Source organism: Vespa velutina, chromosome 2 (assembly GCF_912470025.1).
Source record: "Vespa velutina chromosome 2, iVesVel2.1, whole genome shotgun sequence".
Lineage (NCBI taxonomy): Eukaryota > Metazoa > Arthropoda > Insecta > Hymenoptera > Vespidae > Vespa > Vespa velutina.
The window spans coordinates 9,441,271-9,464,733 of record NC_062189.1 but is presented as its reverse complement, the minus strand read 5'-3'; the positions used below and the strand labels follow the sequence as shown (position 1 = coordinate 9,464,733).

The following is a 23,463-nucleotide window of genomic DNA, read 5'->3' as shown; positions in this document are numbered from 1 at the left end:
ATAAGAAGAAAAAAATGGCAGAAAAGTGAATATCACCGGTCAACGACCGGATCGTCAGTCTTTCACCGAAGCTAGAACGCTTTTTGTGCCTTCGATCAAGATTCGGCTGTGTTTGGTATCGTACAGGAAGGCATATTAAAATTTTACATCCGTTAAATAATCCGTCTTTGATCGTATACGTTCTGACAGTCGATCATTTTTTGGAATTTGAGAACGGCGTGTCTATTCTATTATGGCACGTCGAATCTAAGTGTCGGTCGAGTTCGAATATTTCAATCGGAATTATATATCGTTCAATACTCAACTTGATTTCACAGTCTGGCAGTAAGCTTGCACGTCCACAATATCATGACACCGAGTGTGATCAACGAAATGAATTTTGGACTAGTTATTAATGAGCATTCTCATAGTCTCGTTCCCTTGAAAATTTCATTCGTAACCTCCAACGAGTTTACACCCTTCAGAGCGCTTAGTTTTTGGATATAATCGTGTTCAAAGTGAAGTTTTCCGTCACTATCTAGCATTCCATGAACTGTAGTTGTCTTCTCGTTTCCAGTTGAAATCGATGTAATAGAGCAGGAAGAAGTAGCATTCATTGCGTTGCTTCCATTGTCGAGACGTGTACTACTTGCATAGAGTCTCTCTTTACCCGGGAAGAACTTCGACAATTTGTACGCTATAGGATGGAGCAAGTGTAGTTCGTAAGTGTCTTCTTTGGGATTAGCCGTGAATAGACTGACTATTATTCCGATTACAACCGTTGATACGCTGCCAATCAGAGCGTAATACATATAAGTAATCCCATAAATAAAGATTAATGGATTTTCGGAGGTTTCTTTGTTTAACAGACTCAATGGTTCGATATTATGATTGTTGACAATTGCTGATACGTTTGATACGGAATTTAACATATTGCTTGGTTTTGTTATCCAAGATGAGAATGTATCATTCTGGCAGCCTTCCGTTGACAAGGATAATATATCATCTTTCGTTTCCACAGTGAGATGTCCAAAGGTCAACCAAAGTGTTGTACAATGACTGAAGATCATTCCTGCGGCTGCACCTTTCCAATTAGCACACGGTATGAGCATTGCTAGAATGAAAACGCCTAATAGAGGGCCGGAAGTAGCTGATGTCATTAGCATCGACGATTCTATCACTCCGGATAGCATAGCTACGACGAAACTGATACCGATTATTAGTACTCCATAGAAGACGGACATTATCTTGATCATTCGTAGCTGCATTGTATCTTTGAGATTACTCAGTGCTGGAATTTGACTTAGAAAGTCCTCGAACGTTACCGTTGCCAGAGAATTCAAGTTTGAGACAGCTATTGTTAGAGCACTGTTGAAGAGAGTCGCCATTACCAAACCTAATAGACCTGGCATGTTAAGGAATTTGTCTTGTATGAAGAACGGCACAATCTCATCAAACTTGGAGATATAACCTAAACTGAAAGGATCGCAGTCGGCGTAGTTGGCAAAGATCACCATTCCCACCACCCAGGAAAGCGAGAAGAGAACAGCAATGGTCGGTATGTTTGCCATCATAGTCCTGGAAAGAGAAAAAAAACATTTGTTTCGAGTTTGTGAATATATGAAAATTCAGGTTACGATTAGGAAAATAAGAGTAATAGAAAGAGAGGTAGAAGCAGATAAAGGAGAATCTAACTCGAGTTAGTACGGAATTAGGTTCGGATTATATTCGACTTTACTCAGTGGATTATCTTGGTTCTCGGCTTGATTGGAGCCAAGTTTCGCGTATGTGTTCTTCCAACGAATAACGTAGTCGAAAGATTTATACGCGGGAGTTCGATTTTCATGGATAAGAACGTATGTTGATCGAATCTGAATTGATATTATCGACCTTATTGGACGTCGAGTATTTCATACTGAAAGTTTTGGCCTTGTGCCATTTACCTCGACGAATGGTTCCATCGATTACATCGATTACATCGAAGGAGAGCAATTTTTGAAAAATTTGAAAGTACGATCTAACTGTTTCAAAGGACGAACTTTTCTTCTTCCTTCTTTCTTTTCTTATAGAAGCAATAATGATGCGATTTCAATCACTTTCAAACAAGTTTGTTTCGAAACAATCACCCGAAAACCACCATCTTTGTAGCCTAATAATCTTATATATTATTTTATAATAAAAACGTTTAATGCAGAGGAAAAATAGATCGATACATTAATGGACAATTACAATTTTCTTCACTTTGACCGATTGGTTAGTCTGAATTTAGTAGCAATTTGAACCGTTCTCAGCTTTATATTGCATTTCATTTGTTAGTGGTCTGCTCGAAAACCCGCGTTTTCCAACCATTTCTATATTTAATGAAACAAACAATGCCGCTAGCTACTTGTTTATTATTAAAAAATACAATCCTGCGGCACTGTTTTCTTACTTTCAAATAGGTATCCACCTCTCTCTTTCTTTCTTTTTTTATGTCGTTCATACGACTATTTCTATGAAGGTCATCATCGTTATAGTTATCATTTGTATTATCGCATTGTAGATAAACAAGAATCAAGTGAGAGTTAGGAAACTTTCGCGTCGACGAATCGAATTATTTAATTCTCAAGGGAGAAGCAACGTAGTTGAGTGGGTTTCGCAAGTGAAAGATAGCTTACGAATTATTTCGACGTTTGAGAATGCCGTTTAATCCACTTTTGAATAATCTTTTCAAGGAGAATACAGGCACGACATGTTAATAGATAACGTATTTACTTTCCGTAATTTTTTTTTTTTATTCTCATATTTGTAACATATTTTCTAATTTGCTATCGTTAACATTACTGACGTTATGGATATATGAAAAGTTCATAAAATTATACTGTAAAAAATTTTAACGATTTTTCCATTATAGACAACAGTTTAACTAATAATGTTGAAAATTATTGACTATATCTATTTTTATCAACAAAATTATATAATTTTTAAATGACCTCGTTGAAATATCTTCAACATGATTTATCGAGCTACATGCTGAAGAAGAATTATCAATTGACGTTTTCGTGAGAGAATAGATTTATAAAATAAAATAAAATAATGTACGATGACAAAAAGATTTCGGTATAATGATTCTTCTTCGTCTCGTGATCCAAATGTTCAGAAACGTAATTAACGAGCATGCGAACGCGTTCACATTGGATATAATTATTTTCCTTCCAGATGTTCTTGTTGAGAAAACAGTAGGAAGTCTCTGTAAGCATTTGTTTTGTTGACGAAAAGGTTTCAAGATAAATATTTAAGAATTACTACCTTTTATAAAAAGTACAACTTGTTAATGGCTTAATTGGTTTGTTATTTTGTGAAGAAAGATGTATTGAAAACACGAAAAGAATATTTTACAAGTAAAAATGAAAAGAACATAGTTACTGTGAAATAATAAAAATAAGTTTTCAATGATATTCCGCAACAAACAAAGTTGCGTAGTGATAATTCGCTCGTCGATTATTGTTATTATTGTAATTTTTTACAAGAAGTAATATCATAATAACGTGTATAGTCATATGTAAAAACTATTAACATCGCCATTTTCATTTCGTTCATTGGGAGTCCCGCGTATTAATACCTCACCGGCAATTACTTATCAGGAAGTGGAAGATGCTAATGCATAATCATTAATCAAATATCTATTTTTTACTTTTTGAAAACAGACCTATTACTGATTACTCAAAAAAGCAATTTTAATCCAAAAATAATTTATGGACATGCGTATGGAAATGCTATTAATCGATACATCTCTGTTTAATTATCATAATTAATTTTGTTATCTTTGATATATAACGTTATAGTTATTTTAGATTTATCCAAGACTCTCTTTTAATAGACTTATTTTTAAAAAATTCACTATACGATAAGCTCAAATTTTTTTTTTTATAGAATAGTATTAAATGACTCTTACTTCACAACTTCTCTCTTGCTTTTCATACTGCAGTACCTCTGAACGAAATTCTGTTGACATCCGAAAATAGATAGACTCATGAAAAGCTGACCGAGCACTGCTGATACTGTCGTTACACGTAGCGTAGGATCCATGTCAAAGCTATTAGTAATAATAATAGAAGAACACAAAGTTGTGTTAAACAAGAATACGAAACGGAGAAAAATTCTTGATTTAGAAGATATGTATACTTACTTGTAGAATTCCCAACGACCACGTTCGATAGTGACATTAAGGACTTGTTTAACCCCACCTGGTACTTCTATGGTACCTTGAACGATTAAAACTATCGATATTCCTATCATCATGAGTCCCTGTATAACGTCTGATAAAATGGCAGCTTTCAAACCTCCCTGCAAAATCAATCATAATAAATTTTGGAAACATGAAGTTATTTTTTATTAGGTTCACCATTGAGACATACCATTAACGTAAAAATTACCGATATCGTGACGATACCAATTATGCTGGCCCAGTAAGGTAAACCGATAACAGCTTTTAAAGCAACGCACGGTGTGAAAACTGTGACTGCTAAATTCAACAAACTTCGTATCACGTAAGAAAAGCTTGCAATGCATCTTACCAGCTTCGATTTGAATCTGAACATTTTTTAACAGTGATTAAAGATGAGGATATGAGGATAATTTCATCATTTGTTATTAACAAATAAGATAGATACCTCATGTCCAAGTATTGATAAACTGAAGTGATCCCAAGATCGTAGTAAATCGGCACGAAGATATAGCAAACGATGGGGTATGCCAAGAGCATGCCATATAGTGTCTCCCACATGGCGTTGCCTCTATAGTAAAGTTCGGAAGGATAACCGAGGAAACTCCTAACACCTAATGTACCTCTAGCAATGGATAACATCATTGCACCCATGGAAATATGTCCAGCAGCGAAGACATAATCTGCCTTGGTCTCTTTCGTTTTTCGTCGAAATTTTCCCCACAATGGTAGGACGAAGGATATAACGATAAAAGCAATAAAGATCAGATAGTCGACTATCATCGAAGACGCTTCGATAGTCATCTTGAAATGTCGTGGTGACGTCCGTTTCACTCACGAACTTGTTGTCTTCGTGAAGAATACCACGAGGTCGATTTTAACTATCCGGATCGAGAGTACTCGAGTCTCGAGTGCAAAGAAGTACCTTCGAAGAGCCGCTTAGTAGTCTATCTCTCAAGATCACTCGTGAGATTGTCTGTGAACGAAAAAGTCACGTGGCTAGGTCTTCTTTTTTTTTTCTTTCTTCCTTCTTCTTCCACTTTTTGTTCTTAATATCTGTTCTCTTCGGCAATGCGCAAACGTGTGAGATGAATCTACATATATATATATACATATATTGGATATATATATAGATTCATCTATATACCTACTCGTGTGTATCTCGAACGTAGGAAGTATTGAGTATTGTGGATTATGTAATTTGGCGAAATGAGCGTGACTCAATGTGATCGATGTGATGCGAACAGAACAACTGCACGTACTGACTACTATCGAGGTAAAACACTTGACGTTATTATGCTAACGACCTAGACAAAGAGCAATAGAGATGAAGTAAAAGAAAGAAAGGAAAAGAGAGGGAAGAAGAGTGTCAAACACGATTCAGATAGAGAAGGAAAGAGAAGGATAGGCCGATTGGTTATAAAAAAGAAGTGGGAGTGTACGGAAAGAAATCTGAAAAAATGTATCTACTATATTGCCCCCTCTTCTTTCTTTCTCTCTCCACTTTCTTATCTCCTGCATCGTTTATCAGGCACATCGATGTATAACTCGCAGAAACTTGCGACGACCATGTAAGAGAACTAATCGTAACGATTGACCTGTTCACGATCCCGCCAACTTGTCAGCTTGTGCAAACAAGTATCTACATAATCATTATCAAATGGACTCATGTGATTCATATTACTCATGTGACCGTTGTCTGACGAGATAAAAAAAGAAGTAGCATCAAAATTATTCTCGTGAGGCTGTCAACTGACTATCGTTCGGAGCTCTTTCACGATGTGTAACTTTAATTTATAATACCTTTTTATTATTCATTCTTTTTTTTCAAATCTCTTTACTTTTTATTCTCCAAAGAAGAATATGTTCGTATCGTTATCATATGTTTTGCTATGATGATAGCAAATCCATGACTGTTAAATGGAAGAAAATTTGGATCTCTTTTTATCATTCGTGGAGTCTTTATAATTCGTCCCATTAGAGTTTCAAAGTTTTCCATTCCAACAAATGTTAATTCTCGAAATCGACACGTTTTTTTTTTGAAGAAAAAGCTGTTGTGATTCTTTATGTGGATGCGTTGAAAACCTTACCCTCTTGATCTTTTATTGGGTAATTTGATACTATTTCGTCGATCGAGTCTGATTAGTTCTAACATTTTGATTGAAACGGCGTTACCTTGCAATAGAACAGAGAAACTCGAATCGATTTAATTAATGTTTGCATTAAGATCGCTTGATGTTTGTATAACACGCAAGTAAAAAATCTTTAGATTTCTCATTAGACACACAGACACTCATCAAAGATAGTAAACTGATGAAATTATGCCCAAAGATTGATTTTTTTTCGTTCTCTTTACCTTTCATCGTAGATCATTCATTAGGTTTTCATTTTGATTAATTGAAACCTTTCCAAGATGCCTCCGTTTATAAAAAGTCTCAAGATCATATGCGTACCTGCTAAAATCGGTGATCACAGATGGGAAGGAATAAAAAGAAAAGAAAAGAAAAGCATTCCTCTTTCCAGAATATGGATACTGGAAGACCGATAGAGACGTAGTAATAAGATTTATTTCGACTTGATATTCGTATCCATGTTTGAACGATATTTGTCCGGAAGGAAAGAAGTACACTCGTACAGAAGTAGATTCGTGTTTCGAACGAATATTCTTTTATATGAAAATTTACATGAAAATTGAACAAAACGGTTTAGTGAATTTTCCAATTCTTTTTTTCATATAAAGATAGTTAATATTTCTTCTGTGTTTCATTTACTTCGCGAATGTACGTTTTAATGATAGGGAAAACTACAGAGAATATACCTCGATGCATTTTCTGTTCTCTTTTTTTTGTTTTTTCATCTACTTTTTCGGCACGGACAACGTGTGATGAAGGAACACGACCTACATTTAATAATAAAAGCCGATTCAAAAAATAGCGTTATCTCTTTCGCGTGTTTTTGCAAAATGAAGAAGTATATGAGAGAGATGATTCAGTATGTTCGTCGAAAAGATGTGCAATGGATGCTTACTATTCATGAATTTTCTTTTTGTCAATGGCGGACCTATGTACAGGAGGCTTTACCGATACTGAACTTTTTTTTTCATGAAAGCACGAAAAAATATTGAGTTTGTGTTCTCATATTATTTAAATAGAAATATTTGTTGTAACGCAATAATATAAGAAAGAGAATACTTTACTACTTCTTCTTTATGGTAAAACAAATTTTATCAAGTTATTATCATATTTTACCATAATTGGAATGAAGTTTGTTACGTGTACTTTCTCTCTCTCTCTCTCTCTCTCTCTCTCTCTGTCTCTTTCTCTCTCATAATATATACATATATGATACAGTATCTTTTTTTACTCTTTCTTTCTTTCTCTTTCTCTCTGTCGGAAGACACGATAAGCTTGTTTACAACGAATATTGCACGTGATGACGCCGGTAAATTGAACATTTGTGATGAACCACAATTGTTGAGTACATATCATTTTCATCTCACTACCAGATTGAAAACGAATGTGTAAAAGTATCCTTAAAATAGATGACACATATATTTATAATTCAGGATGTTTATTCAACGTGTAATTAAAGGCACAATTCTTTAATATCAGAACTTCACAAGTTGTCTTTGTGAAACACGGAATTAACAAATGAAACAAATTTTTGAATTTATAACTACGACGAATGAGCCATTTATGAAGGAGTATACAATACATACAGATAACTATATATATATATTCGTATACAATATGTACTCATTTTTGCAGAAAGATTTCTAAAAATGCGAGAATAGTACAACAAAACGGTGCTACAAATTCATGAAACTTGTCTCTTTCTTTCTTTCTTGCTTATCATCTTGGCCCCATTCCATTTTCCTTTTTTTTAACGAACCTAATTTTCATCACATTTTATCCACCTTCTCTTAATACACCTTTTTCGAGCGAACGAAGAAATGTGCAATGACATATTTTTCGATACTGTATACAAGTGGTATCTTTGTGATCAATGAGGACATTTCCTTTGTGTCGTTAACACGAAAAGAACGAGAACTTATTATTTTTTACTTGTGGTTTTTTTCTATCTTCCCTTTTTTTTGTTTCTGTTCATTTCTTTACGTTGCATCCTATCTTTATCTCTCATTCTCTCTCTCTCTCTCTCTCTCTCTCTCTCTCTTTCTCTTTCTCTTTCTCTTTCTCTTTCTCTCTTTTTCTTTCTCTCTCATTTATTCCATATGCGTTCGTTTTATTTCTTTTCATGACCCTTTTATTATAAAAACGAACTTCTTTCAACATGATTGTGCTTTTGCTCCGATAATAATAGAGAGAGAGAGAGAGAGAGAGAGAGAGAGAGAGAGAGAGAGAGAAAGAGAGAAAGAGAGAAAAGACGGAGTAGAAAGTTCTATGTAGAAAAACGAAAGCATAAGTATATAGATAAAAGATAGAGATGTGAAAAGTTTAGTCAAGCATGATAAATATGACTAAAAGTTTCTTAAGAGTCAAGTCAAAAATTCCGATCGATTATAACTTTGATCTGGTTAATCAACTCGAGCGAAACGATACTGTGTATTATATACCTACATTTTTTCTTATTTTAGCATCGTATCTTTTAGAGACGCTCTTTTCTTCGTAAAGCATACTCGATATTCATTTCTCGTTGTATTCATGAGACAAAATGTTTTCTCGCCTTTTGCGAACAATAGTATCTTTTAAATTGAGATTCGTACTATACAACTATTCAATGTAGAATATATCAAAATGTGTTTTCTTAATATTTGTTCTTGATGCTTTAAACATTGTTATACAGACTATTCTACACAATAAATTACCGGAAGTAATAAATTTTTGTCGGACCTCTTCTTTTTCTATTTTTTTCCTTCAATGATAATAATAGGAAATCACCTAATCCTTTCATACTTCCGTTTTCGTTACTCGTTCCGTCTTTTTTTTCGTTGCAAGTAACTCTAGGGAGTCTCTTAACAAGTATTTTTGTAAGATAGGGCGGCAATACTCGACAATGAAAAGCGTGACTCTTTCGTAATACATATTTACTGCATTAGTTGAAACAATTACGAAGCGAATGTCGCTGAAACATACGATTCAAGGTCAGACTGAGTGAGTTTACGCGTGTATAAAGAGTTCAATACGTCATTCGAGCGTTTGTATTTTATCACCTGGAATTACAATACACGTTAAGTACTAAGCTAATTTGCTAATTATATTAGGTGATGTGAGTGTTTAATGTTAATAATGAATAATTTGGAAACACGAAGATATTTTATTCGAATCTTCGAAGTATAATGAAGCAAAATTAAATAATGAAGAGAACAAAATAGATAGGAACAGTTTGTTTTATGTATTATGTATATATACCTAATTTAAACCGGGTCTAAGCTTGATTAGTCTTTAAACTTTACGTCATAAATGCCTGTTCTTTCAGTTCTTGATGCCCAAACAATAAACTGTATCATAGCATTACGATGAATGAATTTCCTAAATTTTTCATAGACATAATGTTTTTGTGTCATGATTGAAAGTGACCTTGTACACTGTAACTGGCGATAAAGATATTAAGAAGAATCTTGTTACGAGACTTTGACTTCGTCGGAATCTCGACAACAACGATGACGAAGACAATGTCGAGACGAGGATCATCGAGCACACAAACTTTCAGCCTCGATCCACGTGCTCTTTGAGTTAATGAAGGAAAAGCAAAGGAGTGAGAGAGAAAGAGGGAAAGATAGATACACGAGCGCGAGAGTCACTCGGTAAATATTTGATGGTTTGCAAGCTTAATCGACCAGTTGTTATCGTTGTCTATTTTACCTGGCATCAGAGCATGCCACCGTCATTTGTTTCATTTGTCATCATGATGAAAGATAATCGCCAGGCTTTCGAGGAACATATTTATTAGCGCGATAAGCTTGAAAAAGTTTCAAATGAAATCCTTAAAAAGCCTTTTTTTTTTAAGAAGCTTCTTTGTTGAAACTAATAGAAACATGTGATTAATTAAGCGAGTGAATGATAATTTTGTTGAACTTAATATATTTCGTAGAAACTTTAGAATATTTTACGTCTGTAGACGTAAAAAAGGATAGGATGATAATACGATGAAGGTTTTTGGAATTTAGTTTTTGGAATTCATAAAGTAGTGTCGCAATATTAGAAGAATTATATTGACCCTTGCATCGTATTGTATCAACGTGAATCTAGTTTAATTTTTTTAATGGCTTCACTCGAAGTAATTCACGAAAACAAATTCGATGTACAAGTTACTTCTCGTATTATCGGCTTTTTTCGGTCATAAGCCAGTTTATGATCTATCGGGGCATGTTCTTTCTTTTTCTTTCTGACTTTCTCTCTTTTTTTTGTCTCTACTACTGTACTAAATTTAATATCGTCGATGTGCTGTTTCAGAAGCTTAAATCAGTTAGCTTAAAAACTAAAAATATAATATAACAATTTCCAGTAGAAAAGAGAGGTAAACAAGAGAAGCAAGATTGAATGGGAAAAAATTAGTAATGCTAGGACGTACAAATTGCATATGGGCTTTTGCTCTATGCTTTCGCGAAGCCCTCGTCAACCACGAGACGATATTAACTGTTGTATAAATTGCAACTACATTGATTATTTTCCCTAGCTCGAAATCCTACCGGTAATAAGCGGAGTTCGATTTTTTATATTACTTTAATTTTTTGTTAGATATCTACGAAGCTATGTTAGTGATACCTACTTTACTTGCTATCCGTTCTAAATTTTAAATGTTAAGTATCAAAGGGTTTAATTCCGAGAGTTACGTTCTATCATGGTTTTATATCTTCCTTGAAAAACCGACTAAAATATATATATATATATATATATATATATATATATATATATATATGTATATGTGCCAAGAGTAGTCAACTATAAGACTGATATGTTTCCGTTTGAGAAAATACACGTATTTTGATTACACTTGAGTGGAATCATTAATTAATTAAATAACACGGTTTTTCAGCACGTCTTTCTTATTTCGCAATGTTAGTATATTTATTTTCTTTGTAGCGTAAAAGAAACAAAATAATTAATTAAATGGTCGACAATGTATGTAGTCTAATATAAAGAGAGCATTTGTTTATCAATGACATTAATTAAGAAAAAAAAAAGTGTTTGATTTTTCGACAAACGACAGAAGTAGATATAATTTAACGATGACTATTAAAACTGGAGATCGTTTAACGATACATTCAATAATAATATATAAAAATTTATTAATTTTCTCAAAATGAAACGAACGTAATATAATTTATTCTGATAAATGGAATGATGAAAATTTGCTTGTTCTTTACAATCGTGTTTTTTCGTTTGTTTATGTACGAGTGCATTTATTGCTGTAATAGGTTGTTGGTGATCCGTGACAATATAATCTTTGTAATTAAAGGATAGAAACAAAGCATATATAATTGCTTGATAATAGCATTCACATTTATTTAAGCACCTAATTGATGTCTTTCTGACCAAAATTTGCTTTGCATTGCTTTTGCTCGTTTATAGAGCATAAATTTCGCGAGATTTTTATTATAAGAAAAATGGAACTTCCCGAATCGTAAAATTTATATTATTGCTGTCGATCGAACGTCAGTAACGCGAGCCGTCCTTGTGAGTTCGCTCGTTCGCGTTATTTGCTCAAACAATGCGAGAGACCAAAGAGAACCGACCATATAACGTTACGTGTCGAGCTCGTAACTTCGCTTTGTCGCAAATTTCAACACACTCATAATTAGCTCCGTTTTACAAAGAATTTCATTACGAAGGTACGCATGGCCCATCTTAAAATTTACAAAAATAGCTATAAATTGGACTGATGGCTGCTGATAACGCAGATAACTTTTCTTTACTAAACACATTCCAGTCGTTACACAATCACTTTTTCGAGCCGAAATGATCTATCTTTTTTGTTTTTCATGCTGAAAGAATGGTACGAATCTATAAAATTTATTCATTAAAATTTTATGAACTATATATAGAAAAAATATATTACAAAAGTTTCGTTCGATGTTGCGATCAACACAACACAGATTTACGAAATGGATCGTTCTCATTGATTTTGTTTACCGTTTGGCTATTACGTGTTTTCATTCACCGCCTATCATCTTGAGATAGATTATGAGGTTAAAATCTCTTATGCGTAAACAAAAAATATGCAGCGGTTTGTCTCGAAGTTATTAATTTAACGAGAAACAACGATAACGTTCTAACCACCGGTGAAATGAAATTTCATTTAAACAAGTTAGGGAGCTATAAAGGTTAGGAGAACGGGAAATAGAATTTCTTTTATCGGTTCTTATAAAAAAATCGCCAATTTCCTATGATATTTCTACATGATATCCTTGCCCAAGGGGAAAATTATTTTATTCGATCAAGCTACAAAAAGATTAAACGTAGCATGTGAGATCGTCTTTATTGTTACGTGTAGGTTCTAAACGGAGAGAAGAGAGATGTGAGGAGAAGAGGATAGAAAATACAAAATTGCTTTTTGACTGGGCAATGGAGCGAACACTACCGGTTATAATTATTCACATTGCATAATAGCGCATTATTAACCAGATATAGTGGTATACGTCATTACTTGATAATTTGACATCGCATTGCGTTCCATAAGTTTGGTTTCTCATAACGATTCGAGCAGGGCGTTTAATTGTTCTACAATGTTCTATATTACGATGCATCACGAGGACTGTCCAGTAATTGATGTAACAACGATTTATGCCCGATTAAACGGCCAATGAAGAATCCTGACGTATTGTTCGATCATTTCCATTATTACTGAAACGTGCTGGCTGCGGGAATACTTCGATAATCAGATCGGAGAACCATCATTAACGGTCATTTAATAAACGAATCGTTTTTTGATCTTATACCGTCCACAAAGCATCTGTAACGAAAAATAATCCCTCCGATGAATATTACAATATAATTCAATGACGAACCATAAAAATTTTAACGTGTTAACTGTCGAATTAATTCACATAAGTTCGTATGTTTGTCCGGTGTTTTGAATAATTTTATTTCGGATTATTCGAAAAAAATTCTAGGTAATATTATCCTTTAAATAAAGTTGACAATACTTAAATATCCTCCTAATAATTAATGCGTATATGTATAACAATGAATAAATTTCAGATATTTTTTCAAACAAATGTTAAAATATAATATCGTGAATGTTAACTAGCTTATATAAAGAATAGGTTTCAAGAAATGGCTCCTTTGGCCCTCTTCGATCCAACGGAAGTCGTTAGATGAGATAGAGACAGAAATGCGACTCTATCGTTCTCTTTTATAAGTATTAACGCTTTCTCGGAAACGGATACGATAGCGATTACGCGATGATAACGATCAACAAAAACTATTTAATCTTAATCAAAAAGTTTTCCATACATAATAAATTATAGACCACTTGATAGCAAACGTCCGACTGTCGTAATAACGTTGAAAATTTGGACGTTTATAGCCTCGATTCTTGTACGATTAATTTTTTTATTAGACTTTTATAAAACCTACAAGCAAAAGAAAGATTAAAATTGAAAGTTTCACGGTCACGTTTAATTTGATGTAATACAACGAGTTGAGCACTCTCATTAAGGAATGTTCTAAGAATTTTTCGTGAAAATGAAAGAGAAATAAAGTATACCGAAAGCAACGTTCACATTACGATTTCGTTATCGGATATACATTATACCAGTGAGGTCCGAGTCACGAAACGATAATTGTTAAATGTATTTATGTATACTAAGAACGGAATACGATGGCCGTTCGTAAAACTATTTATTATACTTTTTTCTTCGTTTTATTTAACGTAGGTGTATATTAAAATATATTTTTTAGATGTATATTGTCGTATATAAAATTTTGTAGTCAAGATAAAGTATTACGAAAGAGTCGTCACGTTTTTCTATTGTCGTGACGATTAGCACTCATTTGTTAATTTATGATCGTTACGTTACGATCATAATCGTGGTTGTTTGTTCACTAAAGAAGAAAGCTAGAAAAAATGGAAAATTTTCATTTTTCGAAAACAATGTCGGTTCCCTCTTGATATATCGCCTTACGTCTTTCTTATGATAATCTAATGCATATTTAATGAAATTATCCGTTTGTCAACAGAGAGGTGATAGATGGTCGTAATGAGCAGTGGATGGGTGATAAATTCTAAATTCTAGAATTTCTAAGATCGCTAATTAAATAAGAAATTCATGATTTCGAAACAAATATCTAACAAGATAGAATAGATTTTGTTTATCCGACAAGAAAAAAGCAACGCAAAAGTTTGCATACTGACGCCTTAATATGTATATATGTATATTGTATATACTACGTACCTGTTCCCGTAGTTCCCGCTCGAGCTTTACGCGTTAATGACTTTTGCACAAATCTTTATAAATTAGTCGCTTGTAAAACACTTTAACTTTCCAGAGTTTGCAGTTAATCAAAAACATATATATGATATATGAAAATTTTCTTTTTAAAACACTGTGTTTCTCATTTTCTCAATATGGAATATTGATATTTTGTTTAAATATCAATATTGAAAATAAATTGATAAAAATAAATATTTTTGTATATTAATATAGTTTTTCTGTAAAAAATTAAACTCGAAGTATAATTTTTGAATGATTGCATTTCTCAAATGTACTGCGATCTCATAATGAATCTTTGAGATTGTAATCTCTAAGCCAGATTTAAAATTAATAATCTTTATAAGAAATTATTATTTGATCATTGTTGAACTTCTTGTCGAGAAATTTATAATACGTTTATCATTATGAATAAGACGAGAAATAAAAATCACTATAGACACGAATAAATAATTTATTTATTTCTTATCTATCGATCGTATGTTTGACAAGAGACTTGTTTATTGTGGAACAAATAGAACAAATAGAAACGAGTTAAGGCAACAGTACAACGAGTTTATAGTATTTCCAAAGATAAATTTGCTACTGAAGACTAATATATCAAATAAAGTCGAAGTTTACTAGCTTTAAATTCGGATCTATAGCCCAGAAAGTTTATGAATCCCGATCGAATTCTTGTGTTTCGATCTTGTCAGTAGATCACCGAAGAAACTAAAACAACTCACGAATATACGTGAAGAGGACAAAAATTATTAGTTTGGTCAATAAGTAATGTCGAAAGTTGTATATTATATATAAACATATACATACATACAATACTATATATAATATACATATATATATATATATATATATATATGTATATTAATATATATATAATATATATATATATATATATATATATTAATATATATAAATAATATAATATATTGTATATAAAAGAAATATATATATATGTAAAGAAAGTATACTTTCTTCAGGTAGATTTACCCTGCCCTTCCTTTGTCTTTTGTTATCTACAAATTCTTTTGTTACCTACAAATCGAGCCGTTAAGATTTGGGAGAGAAACAGGCAATAAGAAATAAAATGTAGACGAGAGAAGTAGCACGAGAGTGTAGTATAAAATTTAACCAGTGTGAATAATAAACGTAAATTGTCGTTTCTTTGTTCATAGGTAAGACTGTAAATAGTAAATAAGTAGTAATTAACAAATAAAGATTTATAACTTTGTTCACAGAGAAACATATTTTCGTTTATCACCTCACACAATTAATCCGAGATATTATATATATATATGTATATATATATATATATATAATATTACAAATTCCGATATTACTTATAGACTAACTCAATATTTGTATTGATTATTAGTAAAGAATATAAAATAATTAATAAAAATAATGTGCGATGTGTTATAAAAATAATAAAAAAATTGCTTTCAGTGTTATTTATTAGAGTCAAGAATAAACTATCGTCGGTACTATTCTCACAAAAGAAAATTCAGCTTCCTTATCATCTAAACCAAGGCAATCCGGAAAATATTGAAGCCACTGCATCTTCCTAAGATGCTAGTGTACTTCCTTTAAGTCATTTTTCCGTGTTACGTTTATTTTCGGAAATAAATTGTACGGATTGATCAAAATGAAAGACGCTGTATATCTCATAATACTCTACGAATAGGAGAGTAAACGTGGAAAAAGACGATAGAGAAAATGGCTTTCCTTTTTTGATTTTCAAGACGCCTTCGAAAGAAGCTTGAATAATCGTTAAGGATTTACTTTTGTTGAAATTTACTTTCTAACTAAATTTATAATACTTTTCTTCGTCTCGAGAAAAAAAAAAGAAGAAAAAAAGAGTTCATTGAAAATTATAACGAGACTATGTAGTTATTCAAGATTCGGTAAATTTTTGAATTCACCTTGACTTCCATAGCTTTACGAAAGAACTGAGGTATCACAAAACCAATCGAAACTCGTTTCGGTAGTTGTAGAATAGTGGCTAAGTGTAGTCTCTTATCTCATTTACGTGATGCAGCTTCTGGCAGAGCCTTCGCTTTTACACGGATTTCAGGAATTATTCAAAATCTGGTGCGCGTCTCCGGAACTCTTCGATTAATATGTAAATTTTCTTCGCTTCTGCGTCATTTAAATGATTCGCTTACAGTGGAAAATTAAAGCAGTTCTTCCATCGATATTTCTCTCTCTCTCTCTCTCTCTCTCTCTCTCTCTCTTTCTCTCTCTTTCTTTTTTTCTATCTTTTTTCAATAGAATTTCGAAAAAGGAATAAGAACAAAGAAAGCAAGCTCGGAATCTAAAAACGCAAATAAAATTTTCTTTTTCTCTACCTTTTACTTCATGAAAACACGTACGTACTGTAATTTTGTGAATACGTGAGAAAAAAAGAGGAAGAAAATTCGTTATCGTTTGGTAGTTCATTCGTTTCGAGTTCACGTGACAACTATATTAGATATCAAGAAAATTTTCGCAAATCGTACTTCGTTTCAGTCATTGTATTTGACTTTCTTTACTCTTTTCCTATTCTTACTCAAATTAATTATTAGGCTGCTCTCTCAAGGCAACGGTCACGATATCGAATTTCTTCTCTTTCTTTCATTTTTCTCTCATTTATCATCTCACATTTATCCTTTTCCAAACTATATGTAATATTAATGTATTGAAATTAGAAAATTTATCATAGTACGAGCCAATTCGGTAGATTACATTTCAATATAATCTACTCTGAGTTACGGTAGATAATAAGCCGTGTTGTAATCAGCATCGAATCGCAATTCGAACTCTGATCGCATTTAATCCGATCTGAGAATTATTACTTGCTCAACGAGTAATGATCTTTGGTGGTCTTTTTTCTCCTTTCTTGTTTCTTTCTATCAATATTTTATCAAAACGCATTATTTTTACGTGTACTCTCTTTCTCTCATTTTTTTTTCGCGCTTGTTTCGTGCAAAACGCATGTCATAGCCGTTGAGTCCGATTTCCGATAAAACGAAATATACGACTTGATAAAGATACGATCGCAATCTCCTGTCGTGGATGAGCATATTTTTGTTAACTATTTTTGAAAACATTTTTATTCTTTTTAAATATCCCCGTGTAGATATTATAATTATGATTTACTTTAATACATGCAGAAGAACGTGAAGATAAATTTATGAAAATTCATTAGCGATGCATCAGCATTCTGTTTTTTTTTTTTTTTTTTTTGAGATAATCAGTAAACATCCTATAACTTATTATGCGGAAAAATAAAAAGCAAATATTTATATTTTTCTATACTTATATAATACTGATTGCGAATAAACAAGTTTAGCCAGTTCCGTATTTTATTTATTTTCAAATTAATCTTTAAATTCGCAATATGACGCAACGTATATTCGATTATTCTTAACCTCCGGTGAGTGGTTAGCACGTGGCTCGAAGTTGACGCATCGTTGCTCCTGCGTTGGTCGTGGCGCCGCGTTACACTTCTCTCCCAGACAACTCGTACTGCTTGTCGTTTTGCGTCAAACGATCTCGAAGAACGATGAATCGCGCGAGATCATCGGATAGATTACATTACCTTGTTTTCTTGGGAACACATAATATAGTCTTTTTTTTTATTTCTTTACGTCATATTATCTGTGAGCGTATTTTTGCTATTTCTCGAGTACTCGAGTCCATTAATTGATTTTCGTGAAAATCCATCGCACTTTTTTTTCTTCAGAAAAAATATCACGAATACGGAATGATGATAGAGTCATGTTTGTCACTAATGCAATATTTGTTATGAAATTTCGTATTACTACAAGATACTGTCCATTATAATTTTAATCGATTTGATGTATCATCGTAAAAAATAAAAGAGAAATAACAAGAATTACACGTTGAAGTATAGAAAACGTTCGAATATCTCGAACATTTCTATAATCTCAGTGGAGAGCGAATATCGCATGTCACCTGGCAGAGTTATTCATTATAAATAAAATCGAAGCTTCGAAAAGTGTGCTCCTGACGATTGATTGATAATATAATCCTCCCGTGAATATCCAAGAGCGAACGAATTTTCAAACTAATATCTGGATATAGCCTATACGATCGAGAGTATCGACTGATCATTTCGAAATATGAATCCGTGATGCAAATCGCATACACTCAACACGAAATGTTCTTTACGTTGTCTTTACAATACGAGAAAATATTTTGCAAATATTACATTATTATATTGAAAATATTACATTAACAATTTAATTAACGTTCAATATTTATTGCCAATAGTATTAATAAAGACGTAGTGTTTTTTCATAGATATTTTCCTTATTACCTGAACGAAACGACTCATTAGATCGGTTCTTTTCATCCGAAACGTATTTCGTTACAAATATTTTTAAAGTCGTGTCTTTATCGAGTAAAATTGAGAATAATAATATCAAGGATAACGATAATATTGAATTATAAATTTAAGAATTAATATTCAAATGTGACGAGTTAATAAATGAAATAAGAAAGCGATAACGTTCGTGCAACGAAAAAAGATTTAAGTAAACGTTTTTCCTTTCTTTTTCTCGATCAAATAACGTACGCTCAAGACTGTAGGGTGTGCAAAGTCGACGTCGACTAGGTCAAGCTGGCTTAAAGCCGCTCGCCAATGGGACCTTTCACCTCCTGGCGCTCACGGCTAGGGAGATTAATTAAAAAGTTTGGAGAGAGATGCCGAGAAAGTTTGGAGAGTCGCTTGATCGTCGACGAAAAAGTCGACGAGCTTTGCTTCCCAAGACTTGTCCAGGCTATGTTACGTGTGTCAGGGTTGAAAGTATCTACGAACCACTTTGGCTCTCCTTCCAACACTGCTTCTCTTTACCTTCGTAACGAGCTTCGCGAGTCGTTTCTATGTCGCATACATTTTCTCGGATTATACTAGCACCGTATAGAAACTCGAGTCACAGATCGGTTTCTTAGACTTGGCCACTCTTGCTGATAGCTACTATGATTATCGAAGAAGGAAGGAAAAGGAAAAAGAAGAGCAGGAGAAGAACAGATATTATAATTTTGTACTGACGCTGCAAACGGGCAAAATTGCGTACATAGGACGTTAAGAGAGCGTTGGCTTTACAATGCAAATCCACTCGAACGTTTCTGACGGAAATGAGATGGTGAAAACACTGTAGTCTATAAAAAAGAGAAAGAGAGAGAGAAAGAGAGGAGAAGTTTATCGAACTAGGGTATAAACTCTTGTAAATATACTATCGCATAGTATGGAGTATAATACGTGACGAAAACTATCACTGTAACAACGTTGAATGACGAAAATTGTCAACTCAAAGATAAAATGAAAATGAAGATTGAAAGGAGTCGTTCTTTTCTCGAACAAGCTTTCAACTTATCGAGCAAAAGATCTATTTAAAGCAGAGATCGAAACTTTCTTCTCGTCGAATGACCCTGAAACATTGGGCAAAGATAAAGATAGAGATAGAGGGAGAGGGACAGAGAGAGAGAGAGAGAGAGAGAGAGAGAGAAAGAGAGAGAGAGAAAGAAAGAGAAAGAGAGATAGAGAGAAAGAGAGAGGAAGTGGGATGCTCGATCGTAAAAAACTTTGATACGTTTCATGTCTGACAGATTATCCGGCTTACCGCGTTGCGCATTAGAGACGTTTTTGATAACACCAGATGCTCGCATATGCTTCGCTTTTTCTCCTTGCTCGGCGGCGAAACTTTTCGCAGGAGTCTCGTTCGAAACTTTCTAGCCGTTATACCGAAGCGATGTTTCATTTTTTTTCCATAAGGAGAAAGAAAAAGATAGAGATAAAGATAGATAGATAGATAGATAGAGAGAAAGAGAGAGAGAGAAGGAGAGAAAGAAAGAGAGAGAAAGAAGGAACTATATTGATGATGCTTGTTGAAAAAGTTAAGACATCCAACGTTTCATTAATTCTTTTCTTCTTATTAATTCTAACCCTGTCAATTTTAATCACGATCTTAACTTAAGCTAATATTCTGTTTATTATATTTAAATAAGTAATTACATTTATATTCTTTTTGAAACATGATTGGTATGTGCATTCATACATACAAAATATAATATCTTGCAAGATATTTTGCTATGAAACTTGACTATGTAAGCAAATTCAACGAATTTTGACGCATCATGAAAACCGATACGTTGATATGCGACTATCTTATACCGTCGTTGAAATTTGTCGACATTTCGTGATATCAGACTGATACCGATCATACCTTGCTATGGTAACTACTCCGTCAATGTTTATACTTATAAAATATAATATAATATAAAATCGTTGATGAAAATTTCGACGCTTTTAAAAAGCACAAAAAAAAACATAAATAAGGCACACGTTTGATTCTAATTCATTCATTTGACGTATCTATATTTTTTTTCATTAACTATATTCTTTGTAAAAGTAGAAAAAGAAAATGGGTCATTCTCGAGTAAATAAGCTATAGAGTTTCTAATGCTAATGGCTAATATCCAGACATTTTTTTGTATGATTCTGATCGAATGACATCAGCGATTATAACAATGAGATCTCAAATGACCGTAAATGTTTTCGTATACTATCACACGCATACTGTTAGCTACAATATCGAAATCAAGATATTCGAAACCATTTAAATGCGCTCTCGCCAAAGTTATAAATTTAATGTTTATTCATTTTGACACTTAATATTATTATCAATAATATTATTACATTATTCACATTCGCGAACAATCAAGGACTTTTTCTGTATCTTCGTGTGTGATTAATAATAAAGATTCTGTAATCATTATCTTTTTTGCGAAGATCTTATTATAATATTGCTATCGTAAATTGGATCAAATCGCAATAAAAAAAACTAGCTCTTATATATCATATATTTTTTTATGAATCTCGATAAATCCAGTATTCGAGATATAACAGGAGAGAAAAAGACAGATAGCATTAGATAAAGATAAAGGAGTAAAAAAAGGAGAAACAAGAGAGAGAAAAAGAAAGAAAGAGAGAGAGAGAGAGAGAGAGAGAGATCGATACATGATTTATTAACGTCGATCGAGCACGCACGTGCTCTGTGACATTCATTAACTCGACCGACACTAACTTCGGTATAAATAGGCATTTGGCATCGTTAACTTCGACAATTTGCCCTGTGATTATTTGAGCTGACCAGAGGAAATTTACGTCCTCTCGTTTCTCGACGGTCCAAACCGAAGACTAATTCTAAGATCTTCTAAGAACCTACGATTAATTCTAAGACCTTTCTTATGTGAATAATATTAGTTTGATTTATCGAATGAAAATTTGATTTCGCCGTGGAATTTGTTACGCGATGCGTTCTTTTTTTATTAGCGTGGTCTCATGTGCGAGGTAAGGAAATTAAAAAAAATGTAAAAATAGAAGAGAAGAAAAAAGAGAAAAATCAAGAAAAATTTCTCAGAGTATTAACAGCCGGAAGAAATTTAACTCGATTGTCACAGAGGAAATTTTTGAAAAGAGTTTTTTTATTTGGCGAACTTTTCTTTTCTCGGAAAGTATATTGTCCGAAGTGTATAGTCCGTAAGTGTATAGTCCGAAAAGTCTATAAAAGTAATGGTTTCGAACTATGCGGAAAGCCAGAGCGCGTATTATTAATTATTCAGAATAAATATGACATTGTTTTTCAGTGTCCGGTAATTTGTTCTGCTAAAATAATGTGATAAACACGAATATGGATGGAGTATAAGAGCGAAAAAGAAAAAAGAGGAGAGAGAGAAAGAGAAAGAGAAAGAGAAAGAGAGAGAGAGAGAGAGAGAGAGAGAGAGAGATAGATAGAGAGAGAGAGAGAGAGAGAGAGAGAAAATGCTCGAGGAAAATTATGGCTGTGGAACGATGTTTACGTGGCGAAAAAGCGTGAGTAGGTATTTGTAATTTTACCTTCTCTTTGATATTATATGAAACGTACATCTCTCTTCCTTTTTATTATCGATTTAATTGATTCACTTGGTCATTTGCACCGCCATTTTAGTTAATAAATTTTCGACGTATCGATCATTCATTTACGAAATCGAAATGGAGTTCAAGACCACTTATATTTATGTAAGATTTAAAGATCAGCCGAGTTCGATGGATCGATCAAATAATATTAAAGGTCACTCGAAAATTCCGTATTACGATTTAGACTATGCTTCGATTCCGTCGTGTGAAGACTCGTGCGACATGGTCAGTCGACGTCGTGCTACTGATTGTGTGAGAGTGTGCTCAGCCCGGTAGAGGCCAGTCTGTTGAAAAAACATACGAAGCACATTGCATCATTTCTAGTCACACACACTGACTACCAATTACGAGTCCATTATTATACGCAAGATTCTCTCTTACATTAAAAAAATTATCGGTTATTTTTTTTATAAGCATATTTTCTCAACGAAAAACTTCGTATTTCAGTGAGATTATCGATAATAATGTTTATTTGTAAGCACGAAAACTTTAAAGCCCGACGGTCGAGTTATTTATTCGAGAAAATTCTCTCGTGTGGTGTAACAATTTCTATAAATACTCAAATTCGACACGTCACGTTAGCGGTTAATTCGACTTGCTTCGTCGAATCTTTTCGTATAATTTAATAAAAAAAAAAAAAAAAAACAATTTGATTTGCTTCGAGAACAGTGAACCTTTAATAGATCAAGTGGAAATATACCGCCGAAGCGACCGACATAGATCGGAAATCAACGAAATGACAACGATCTCTCTTCCTCTCTCTTCCTCTCTCTTTCTCTCTCTCTCTCTCTCTCTCTCTCTCTCTCTCTTTCTTTTAATGACGTCGTGCGCCGTTGACTAACGAGTTTCTCGGTTACACTCGGTGCAAGGTTGTGAAATCTAACAGTTTCCACAACGCGACGGTAATCGGTCAAGATCATGTCA

The 23,463-nt window shown here is 33.2% G+C and overlaps 1 protein-coding gene across 10 annotated transcripts; it reads right to left on the bottom strand.

Moving 5' to 3' along the window:
• Positions 1 to 395: 395 nt before the first annotated feature.
• LOC124947153 (sodium-coupled monocarboxylate transporter 1) lies at positions 396 to 22,803 on the bottom strand. Of its 10 annotated transcripts, none has more exons than XM_047488897.1 (6): positions 22,480 to 22,803; positions 4,632 to 5,277; positions 4,377 to 4,551; positions 4,148 to 4,305; positions 3,914 to 4,054; positions 396 to 1,557 (listed from the first exon to the last, which is right to left on the bottom strand). In XM_047488897.1, exons 2-6 carry the CDS (start codon positions 4,985 to 4,987, stop codon positions 405 to 407), a joined length of 1,983 nt encoding a protein of 660 aa, XP_047344853.1. In that variant the 5' UTR covers positions 4,988 to 5,277; positions 22,480 to 22,803; the 3' UTR covers positions 396 to 404. The 10 variants fall into 10 exon arrangements, with proteins under 10 accessions (XP_047344853.1, XP_047344858.1, XP_047344859.1 ...); XM_047488902.1 differs by having other exon boundaries at positions 4,632 to 5,246; XM_047488903.1 differs by having other exon boundaries at positions 4,632 to 5,239.
• Between the last annotated feature and the right edge of the window lie 660 nt (positions 22,804 to 23,463).